The sequence below is a fragment of the Haplochromis burtoni genome, unplaced genomic scaffold, assembly GCF_018398535.1.
Source record: "Haplochromis burtoni strain Fernald_Lab_line unplaced genomic scaffold, NCSU_Asbu1 Contig_168, whole genome shotgun sequence".
In the NCBI taxonomy this organism is placed as follows: Eukaryota; Metazoa; Chordata; class Actinopteri; order Cichliformes; family Cichlidae; genus Haplochromis; species Haplochromis burtoni.
Genome location: NW_024582529.1, coordinates 221,063 through 231,895, shown reverse-complemented (window position 1 = coordinate 231,895; position 10,833 = coordinate 221,063). Strand labels below are relative to the sequence as shown.

The 10,833-nt window shown below is 39.0% G+C and overlaps 1 protein-coding gene across 2 annotated transcripts; it reads right to left on the bottom strand.

Annotated features, from left to right (window-relative positions):
• Positions 1-4,578: 4,578 nt before the first annotated feature.
• Positions 4,579-10,422, bottom strand: si:ch211-171h4.3 (serine/threonine-protein kinase SBK2). 2 transcript variants are annotated; one of them, XM_042225337.1, is made up of 5 exons: positions 10,181-10,422; positions 7,033-7,177; positions 6,752-6,972; positions 6,447-6,608; positions 4,579-6,227 (listed from the first exon to the last, which is right to left on the bottom strand). In XM_042225337.1, the coding sequence occupies exons 1-5, from the start codon at positions 10,184-10,186 to the stop codon at positions 5,604-5,606; spliced, it is 1,158 nt and encodes a 385-aa protein (XP_042081271.1). In that variant the 5' UTR covers positions 10,187-10,422; the 3' UTR covers positions 4,579-5,603. The 2 variants fall into 2 exon arrangements, with proteins under 2 accessions (XP_042081271.1, XP_005933780.1); XM_005933718.1 differs by having other exon boundaries at positions 6,752-6,954.
• Positions 10,423-10,833: the final 411 nt, after the last annotated feature.

The following is a 10,833-nucleotide window of genomic DNA, read 5'->3' as shown; positions in this document are numbered from 1 at the left end:
AAAATCCACCATCTTTTCAATGACTGCAGAAAAAATGACAGCTTTAATGATGCATTTACAACAGAGTCTGTGAAACCAGTCTGGTGCAGCTCACTCAGACAGACTGACTAAACAGCGAGCTGGACTTGAGTCTAATCATAGCCTAGCATCACCTTCAAGAGCACACTCATCAGCACTCCATAAAAAATACATAAGTACTTTATTTCTTGGCTCAGGGATACGATTTAAAGAATCCAAAGCCTGTTCCTGGAGTCAACATGTACCCATTAGAGGAGATCGATTTTCCTCCTTCAGATCCAAATGAGGTTCAAGTGTACATTTAAATTCTGCTCTGAATCTCTTGTCTCAGCACATGTGAGTTTCATTTAAAGTCAGCCACAAAACAACACTGCAGTGTCTTTTTTTAAACTTTTGTTTGTTTGTTTTTTGGTACACGCTCTGCTCCACCAAACAAATGCCAATTCTACATCAGCATGGTATGAGGTAAAGTCTGGAACAGTGAAGTGACTTCATTCAGAATCAGAAGAACAAAAAACTTTTCAAAATCATTAACTGGCCTCAGCTGTTCTCATTTAGGCATCTCAGTGAAAACATTGAGACAGTCACATGATCAAGTAACTATTGCAGTCACATAAAAAGTGTTTATATTTATATTTAATCTTTAAAATGCTCACTTTTAGTAGCAAGGTTTCTGTAAATGTAAAAATGTAAAACAATATTTGTCCAAATTTGAACAATTTCCCTGATATTTGTCCTATTCTTACTACAGGTCCTACTGGCTGCAGAACTGGAGTAAAGCTGCTCTCACAGGAATAACAGCTGAAGGATGATTTTTGCTGCTTGTTTCCAGGAAAAATTTCTTCTGTAACTTTTCAGTTAAATTAACAAGCAGGGTGAAAATGAAACTTAATTAAACTGGATAATATCAATGAGAGCCAAAGTGAAACAAATAGATCAATATGATGAATTTGTGTTACGTCTAAAGATCCAGACTAAGGAGTGAGCTGTTCTCTGGTTGGGGCTCATATTTTTGTGAGTTGTTTATTTGGTACATGTATAGTTTTTGAGCCCAGAGTCTGTTTGATGTATTTGGCCTGCAGTTTTTCATATTTCAATTGAAATACCAGGTACTGCACAGGGCTACAGTACGCTGCTGTATATTTTCTGGTTTTTTTCTTTCAAAACACAGCAAGTTTTTTAAAATTCTGTTTCTCAGTTTTTAATTACTTCCTTACACTTATAGGATACATTTAATCTTGTCGGCTTGTTAGATAAATACACAGTCATACATACTGTCACACAATCTTGGCATACTTCACATAGCGTTAATGCAACATATCAAGTGAAATGTCAGAAGTTTGGATGGGAGCAGGTCTCAGGCCACCGGCCACGTCTGCCCCCCGCCCGGGGCCTTTGGCCTTCGAGAGAATGATACGATCATCAAACTGTCTCTCTTTAACGAGCTCACTAATTCACGACTTCTGGCACGGCGAGGTTTATAAGATAACTTACAAACTGCTGCTCCTTGCAGATGATCTCTTCATTTAACTATGCTTCTTGATTTAATCTACATGAAACTGGATGTTAGGGTGATTCAGGTATTGCTGGGGTCAGAGGTCAAAGGTTAAAAGATTAGTGACTTTTTTGATTTGACATTTTCAGAGAAACCTGAACCAGCAACTTAGCTGGATGATTTTCATGTTAGTGATGTCTTTGTATAAACGAAGAAATATTTGCACCTGTAAGTTTGTTCACACAGTTCACGACTTTAGAATCTCAGCTTTTCAGGAATGAGAGAAACCATCCAGCTGTATTTTTAGCCTCATGGCCATGTGCGCTTTAGTTTATCCAACTGATGTGGAAAAGATTTGACGAGCAAACTCTCAACTGAATTAAAGATATGATCACGACTAAAAATACATTTACAAGGTATCATCAGGTGAAACACGATCATGGCTGTGTGTGCTGTGTAGAGATGATACATGTAGATTTGCTACTGAGGGCTCTGTAGGGGGCACTCGAAGAACTATATATTATTTCTACAATAAACTCCATTGTGGAAGCAGCTGCTCTTTTAACTATAGATGAGAACCAATTAGCCTTGAAGTTGTTTCCAGTCCTAAAAGGGCAGAGTTGTGGTTGGTGGTGTAGGTGGTTAAAGAGTGCAGTTTGGAAACACTTCAGATAAAGCATCAATGTCATCTGTGCATCTGTTTCCTCTAAAACTGCATTCTAACCAATCACCAGTGGGGTCTCTGGCTTCCAGCCACAGATGACAGCGATGAGCTCATCACAGTGTGGTGCACAAGACGCCAAGTAAAATTTAAAAAAGCCGCACAAAAATTCTTCTTTATTGAATTTTGTGTTGTTAAAGATAACATCATAAAGATGACAGATAACCAGAAAGTTTGGTAAACCTATGTCTGGTTAAAACTGTATTTTCCATTTAATAGCACAACTGCCTCCTCAAGCTTTTCCATGGAAACTCTGGGCTTCCATAGCAAAGCTGTGGGCCAAAAGCAAACTTACTTTCATGCGAGTGCATCTTATATTCTCAAAGAGAGTGAAAGGTACAAAAAGAACCTTGTCTTGTTTTTGATTTCACCTCTGCTTGTCATTTACGACTGCAGGTTTTTTATTACGCCTGGCAGCAGTTCGGCATTCTGCGGTCAGCCACACCTCCCACTCTCCCTCTCCTCTCACACTCTGAAAGCTGCTGACTTTCACTTTTCCACAGATGTGTCAAAGATACAGTAGCTGGCTTTGTCACCTTCTGAGCCAGAGAAATTGACACTAGAAGTTTCAGTGAGCATATATAAGCCTGTAGCATTCAGTTCCAACTATGAAAATAATAGAAAAGTATCTGTTAGTGGAGAAATTGTGATTTTAAGTTGGACTCTCAAAGTGTGCAGATGGTGAAACCGAAATAATGTATCCAGTTTATTTTTATTATGTGCAACTTTGCAGATAAAACAGTTTTGGTAATGGTATTGTATTTTTGTGTTACATATCATCTCCTCCTGTATCTGAAATAGCATCATGCAGGTGAATTTAATTGTAAATATAAACCAAAACATTAGCCAAATGTTCCAAAGATGTACCAAAACCACAGTGATATTATACTTAGCTGGTAAAACATATCTGTGAAGTGGAAAACAAATATACAGGTATGATGCTTTCAGTGCCTGTGCAGCAGAACCTTCATTATTCCAATAAATGAGGAATTTTAGCTGCTCAGGAGCTTCAGCTCTGCGGTGTTGGTGGATTTCCTCACATAAGCTGCTCCAATCAAATCCTTCCACAACATTTTTGGTGGATTAAGGTCAACACTTAAACCTGGTCATTCAAAAATATCACCATCCATTCTTCAGTAGCAGAAGCTGTGTGCTTAAGCTAAATTTCTTGCTGTCTCTCATTGTTCGGTTCACAGAAAGATATCCTAACATTTTCCTTTGAAGTATTATTCAAGAATGCATTGCTCCATCAAAGACGGTGAGTCGTCCTGACCCCAGTGTAGCTAAACAGACCCAAAAAAAGACACCATTATGCAGGAATGCAATGGTTTCTCATCTCCAAACAATTTACATTCAATGCCAAAAGTTCTATTTTAGTCTCATCTGAAACATTGTTCAAACAGATGTTTGGCAGGTCCAGGTTATATTTAGCAAACTACAGATTTAGACCAGCTGTACATTATTCCTCATTAACATGAACATTAGCAGACATGAGAGGATTTTTCCCTTTCCCTAAAGTTGCCCCCTTTACTACCTTTTTGACTTTTATGATTTCCTAATACACGCCTTAGTCTCAGAGGGATATTTGTTGTTTAATCGCTCATTTGATGGTTAAAAGTGTTTTCTTGTGTTTGTAAATAATCTGTCAGACTGTGGAGTGTAGTGTGATGAGCAACAATAACTCTCTTTCGGTTGTCCTCAGTAATGGAGTCAGACTCTGATGGATCCCACTGCTCTTCAGATAAAATAGGAGCATCAGTTCACACCTTTCATGGACTGAAAACACCTGAAAGACTTCAGCTGCCAATTCTTGAGGTTCATAGACCTTTGGTACTCACAAATGACCAGCTATATATTTTTGTCATGTTTTATTTTCACTGGGTCTCCTTTGTGCCCTATGTGTGTGTTTGAGTAAGAGTTGTGTGTGTTTCAGTCATTATTTGTCTGTCTCAGTTGTCAGTCCATGTTTGGTGAAGTTCACTGTGTCTGTGGTGAAACTGACCTCTGTGTTAAAAGTCCAGCTGATTGCAATTGCAGGAGAAAGTATGACCGCGTGCGATCCGGCTGCAATGTGGTGCTGAGGGGTCAGAACTGTGGGCCGCGGCACATACTCAGTGCTGAAAGGTTGTAACGACACATTTACAACCAGGGCCCTATTTTTGCAAACACATTGGGAAGCTTTCCAGCGGATCCTTGTCTGTGAGTGCGTGCATGTGTGGTATATAATCTTACTAGAACATTACTGAGATATGATCCAATCAGACATGTTAGGTCAGCATGTTTAAAATCCTCAAAAATGCATATAATTGTAAAACAACTTACATTCAAATAAAATGGTCATATATATAAAAATAATTTTATTACATTAAAAGTATACTTTATAAACAATATATCATTATACAGCTACAGAAGTATTTACACAGTCTCAGTAAGATATTGCACTGTTATCATTATTATGTATAATAATTTTTATATTTTATAATGTTTTACAATACAAAATAAAACAAAATTAGTCTTTTGGTGGCGCATAAAATGCTACACATGAGCTGCCAAGAGCTTAGTGATAGATAATAACAATAATAATGAGTTACATTAGCTAAACTTTGTAAGCATTTTAGGGTATAAAAGTGCTATTAAAGTGTTAACATATATTATTACTCTCAGAAAACTGTTTTTTAAAGCCAAAAGCCAAACAGTCAAAACCCCCTCCGTGGTCTAAAGTGGACCTCAGAGGTGTTTATGACTTGGCTCTGCTGCGGTCTATTTACAGTTCATAGCCTGCTATGATGTATTATACTCTCTGAAATCTAGAGTCAAATATAGATGCAGTGCTTTGCAGAAGTTATGTGATCATTACACACTAAACAGACTAGTTACACACCAGTTAATGCAAATAATCTTGATGCCTACAGCTGTTTCTACACTGGTCATTTAAAATGTTGGTTAAAGTAAATATTTTTCATTTATTTGATGTGAATCAAGCAGCTGTTAGACTTCCTCACTAACCGACAGTTTCCCAGAAAGCAAATTCCCCATAAACCAGTTTTGTTTTAACAAGGGGAATTTTTCCAAAGTTGTTTTCTTAATGTTTAGAGGTTAAACATGTGGGAGGTGATTTTTTTTCTTCTTCTAACACATCGACCACCTGCTTCCTTTCCCTTACACAACCTGATGGCTCACAGTTAAATGTAATAGAAGCTTACCTCAGCATTGGTCATAGTGTAGTATTTTTTTTGTGTTAATCTATGCAACAGAAAAACAGAAAGAATTTAAAAAGCAGTGATGTAAAGTTACAAAATTATCTTAGACAGAAAAGAGCATAGAAAGACATTTGTCTCTTTCAGCTTAGTTTTGGTAGACTTTGTTAACTTAACGCTCTCCTCTCCCCTCCATCTCTTTCATGTTTCTGATCCCTCCTTTCCCTCTACTCTTCTTACGCGCCTTCTCCAGCCTCACCCTCTCTTTCTCCATCATCCAGTCTCCTCCCAGGTAACTCAAAGCCTCATCAGGTTGCCTACGAAGCTGTGGCCGTGGGTTGAGGAGTGACTGGAAAAAGGAACAGGCCAAATGGGTGAAACATGCAAACTGGGGAGCTTTGGGAATGTGCTTCTTCTTTTCCAGTCCAGCCTCATCCAGATCCTGCGGGCTCTCTGTTTGTGGCTCAGCCCACACGTCCAGTTCATCGTTGGGGCTTTTACTTCTTTCAAACCACTCTTGATATTTCAGGTATGAGTGGCAGTCGCTGGCTGTTTCAGCCCAGGGGTGGCTGCCGGTAAGCATGGCGTATGTCAGGATGCCCAGTGCCCAGCTGTCTGTACTTGGCTCCACGGAAACCCAAACTCTCTTTTTCTTCTTCTCTTCACCATCCTTGATGCCATCATTTCCATCAGTTATATTGCTGCTGTCATTGTTTCCTCGAGCAACCTCAGCCTCGGGGGTGCAGTAAGGAGAACTGTACCAGACTTCTGGGATCCTGGTTCCCCTGGACTTTACCTGGGTAAATATTGATTTGCCACATTTAGACTGATAGTGGATGCAAATATGGATAAATTAGATGAAATATGCCATAAGTCTTGTGCAGAACACATCTGAGCCATAGGCGGCTGCTTTTACTTGGTTTTCTTCTGCATCATATCTTAGCGAACAGCTTGTTAATAGACCTGCCAGCTAGATGCTATTGTTATTTATGTTAGTTTTGTCCTTCATACTGACCATGCCAAAGTCTCCCAGTTTGACCCAGCGGCAGGCAGAGTCACAAAGGAAGACGTTTTCTGGTTTGAGATCTCTGTGGACAAAACCAAGTGAGTGCAGGTGGGAAAGTGCACCACACAGTTGAGACACCACCCGCTGACAGCAGTCCTCCTCCATACCAAGCTACAGAACAAATGGAGAAGAAGAAGATAGAAATATAAAATAATTATTTCAAAGTCTAACAAAACAAATTATCTTCCAAAACATAAATACAGTGTGAGTTAAATTGTTCAGGAATCATAAGTGCTTTGTTAAAATCTTTATACCTCAGGTATGATGACTTCGTACAGATCACCGAAGAGGCTGGCTTGCTGAGCAAAGATGTAGTGTGATGGTGTGGAATAGGCTATTCCCAGAGCTCTGGTCAGGGATGGGTGTGTACAGAATGACAGGGAGAGGTTATACTCCCTCAGGAAAGAGAACAGAGAAGTAGAGTCACGAGGGAAGAACTTCAGAGCCATCGGAGTACCTGAAAGATCCAAAGATACTGTACTGATGTTGGTGTGTTTTTAGGGGATCTTGAAGCCATAATGTGTTAGCTCCTCACCTCTCTTTCTGTGTACAGCCAGCATAACCTTTCCATATGAGCCTTCACCCAGCAGCTTCAGGACCTTGAAGTGCTCTGATGTGTCCATTGAGTTCAGAGACTGAGCCGTCAGATGACACATCTCATCCAAAAGTTTTGCGGCAGCCTGGACAAATAAACACAAAGTACTGTAATTACACCAATGCTCTTCCAGTGGTTTCTTTGTTTTTTGTTTTGGGGGGGGGGGCATGAATTCAGTAAGACCTTTGGCTATCCCAAGCAGCTTTCTTAGATCTGACTCACCATAATCACTCACGACAGGATGGCAGGATGACAGTTTTCTTTAAAACTTCCACTCAAAAGTCTGTATAAAAGTGTCTAAAAATTGTCTAAAACCTATGTGACAGGCCGAAAACAACGTGACCTTTATTAATTTGTATCAGTCAATAAGAAATCAACAGGTAATCTCCTAAATCTATTAAATGATCTTTACCGCGACAAAGTAGGTTGGGTAAGTGCTCAGTAGGTTTCAGGAGTACCTGATTATGTGGTTGCTTAGAAACCCGCATAGTGATAACATTTTATATTAGTCTTGCAATTGAGTGTTGGTGGTTAATTTAAAGCCCACATCTAATTGAATAGGGGGGTGAGATAACAAAACATTAAACCAGTACAGACTGACTGGTCAAATCCAATGAAAAAAAAAGCTTCAAGTTTGTTGACTAAAGAAAGCTAAAAATATCTTTTTGTGTTTGTACTCCTCCTATACTATACTCTGACTATGAACCTCCACTGTGTACAGGTGTCAGTGTTTAACAGGTTGTGGGTCCTTAGGGAGCAGGGATTGTTTCCTCTCATAGATCTCTATTCATGAGTGTCATGTCTCCTACTTGTATAATGTCTTTGGCTTTGTTGATACAAAGCTTAATGGGTGGGAATGTGAGAAATCTTCATAATAAGATTTCTAGGTGAGTAGTGTCCCTGTGTAAAAGCAGGCTGAATAAGCAGGTTTCTTATATTTCATGTAAGCAGATGATGGTGACAAGACTCCACACTATTTATTGATATCATACTACTGACTTCCTAAAATATCTCTCTTCTGAACTGAATCCCTCGCAGCTCTTTGGAATGTAACACCACCATTGCAGGGATGATCGTCGTCATGGTGATGCTTGCAATACTCGTTCCCGGGTATAAACATGTCTGTTAATAGCCTCGTTAAATCCCCACACACAGTCACACACGCAGCAGTGTTTTGTTTTGTCTGGTGATGTTTCCACTACAGCTGGCACCCTCGGGCCTGGGTTAGTTTGGATTAACTGTCACCGTACGCATCCAGACAGGGAGCCTCTCATTACAGCTCATCAGTGAACAGCTCAGAGCCGTCAATGTGCTGCTCACAGAGGCCGTGAACCCTTCACTGAGGCTTTGTTCACACTAAGAGAATGACTCAGATCTACCTAAATTTTTTCTGCCCATAAAATTTGGTAATTTTACTCTTATTTGTCTTTAATTTCATAAAAGGGCCCCAAGAAAGAGTTACATTACATTAGCAGTTAGCTGGGAATAAATGCACCTTATTTTTAATCATTTGCACCAAATTAAGTTTTTGCATTAAGTTTCCATTTTAAAGAAATGAAGATTATAACTTTGGCAAACTGTGCCTTCCTAAAATAAATGCAACAGATATTTATCCCATGCTTTTTGATAGCTAATAATAATAATAATAATAAAAACTGTTGCAACATCAGTGGGTGTCATTTTATGCTCTCTAATCCTCCTCCACTGGGTGGTTTGGGTGGAAACTGAACTCTAACCCTCTGAGCATCTGTGTAATGCCCACATTACTAAACTATCAGAGATAAATGGCAGGACCATTTGATCCTTTGCAGCAGTTTATATGTAATTTGTTAGATAAACAATTTAATTAAATTTGATTTATATAGTCCAAATTACAACAACAGTTACCTCAAGGTGCTTTATATTGTAAAGTAAAGACAAAAACACAGAGAAAACCCCAATAATCAGACAAGACACCCTGTGAGGAAGCACTTTGGCAACAGAAACAGGATCAGTAAATGAGGGAGTAAATTGTTTGTGACTTTTTAAAAATATAACATCTTCGTTATTGTGGGTCTAATAATAAGTGTTAAAACACACAGTATAGATTTTAATATGCTTCTTTTATCTCTAAATATGAAGGTGCATGGTTTAACTGAAGAGCAGGGATCATGTAGAAGATTCCTGCTCAGATAACAGGGAAAAATCCAAAGTTTTCCATTAGTGAGACTAAATGCAAAGAGGCAGTTAAGACGATGTTTAAAGAGCAGCATAGCCGACGGCCTCGGAGGTCAGAAAGATGTAAGATGAAGTCAGGATCAGTTTCAGCCTGACAAGAACAACTCCAGCAGCCCTCAGTGGGATGCCGGGCTGAGCAAACACAAACTAAGCCTATAAGCTACTTAGGGTACCAAGATTTGTAGCATTTGTGTGGTAATACAAAATATTTACATCAATTACAAAGTACTGTTTGTCCAAATGCACGTTATATTTTTACTGACCACCAGACGATTCAACTCTTAAGAACCGGACAGTTTTTGACCATGTTTGCCATAAAAGGCATTGCTGCGAATGATGGGTGTGGTTGTTGTACTCATACCTCTGCCCAAAATCATATTTTGCACTAATTTAGTAATTAAGCCATTTGGATTTATGATTCACATGTAGAGCAACATTTACAAATAATAGAAAACATGTGTAAAACAATCACTGTAAACAGCTGATGCTGAAATGAGCCATACTAAATACATGATGTGGCCATTACCATACCATCACTTTTTATAGTTTACATGGTCCTAATGAATTTCTAATGGTTCCAAATTCTTAGTAATTAAATATATTTTCTTTAAAATTCTCAACTGTAATTGGGCCAAGTTTGATGGGTCGACATATTAATGCACATACACTGTGAGTGCAGTGTGCATTGTATCCAGTTACTCTATTTAAATTATTTTTAAATGATTGGATGAGCCAGTGTATTTTTTAAATTAAGTTTTCCAGAGGTAATTTGGGTTTGATTGGTCCAGGTTAGGACAAATCAATAATTAAAATATCTCCTTCGAGAATAACTGTCCTTGTTACACAGGATACTTCTCCACCTCTGACTTACCGTCATGTTGCTGCAGTTGTTCAGTTCAAAGTCGGTGATCCAAAGCTACGTTCTCCTCTTCATTTAGCAGGTGCACCAGTTGGTAGAGCCTCCACACCGAGTCTTCTTTCCACCCACTGCACCAAAATGCAGAATTGTCACAGCCGGCAGAGTTTGGTTGTAGTCTGCACTCAGTCAGGAAAACCCTTCGACTGGATTGCGAGAGGCTTTCGTGGCTGCTGCTGCTACAACCTTTATCTCAAAGTGTTCTGTCCTCACCTCCCCTCCTCCTCGTGTCCTCTCTTATTGCAGTGAAAGGCGGATCCACACATGTTTGTGTGTGTAGAAGACCGTATGTTACCTCCAACCTGTCATTATTTGGGTTTTGAGTTCAGTTGACCTGTGTTTTGCACCAGTTATCTCTGTTGAACATTTCACACATTTTACAATTGTGACTGTAATTTCAAAATTGACTTAAAATTCCACAAGTGGCACTGACGACTGCTAAAAACATGACTCTCTATGAAATAATCTTTAGTGCACATTGTCATAAAAATAAAGTAAAAAAACCCCCAGAAATTTGTAGAAAGTATGACACATCTTAAATGGCTTTTGTTGTCTGCTAAAGAATAAATGTTGGTGGTTTGACAATAGACAGCTGCAGCAAAGGACAA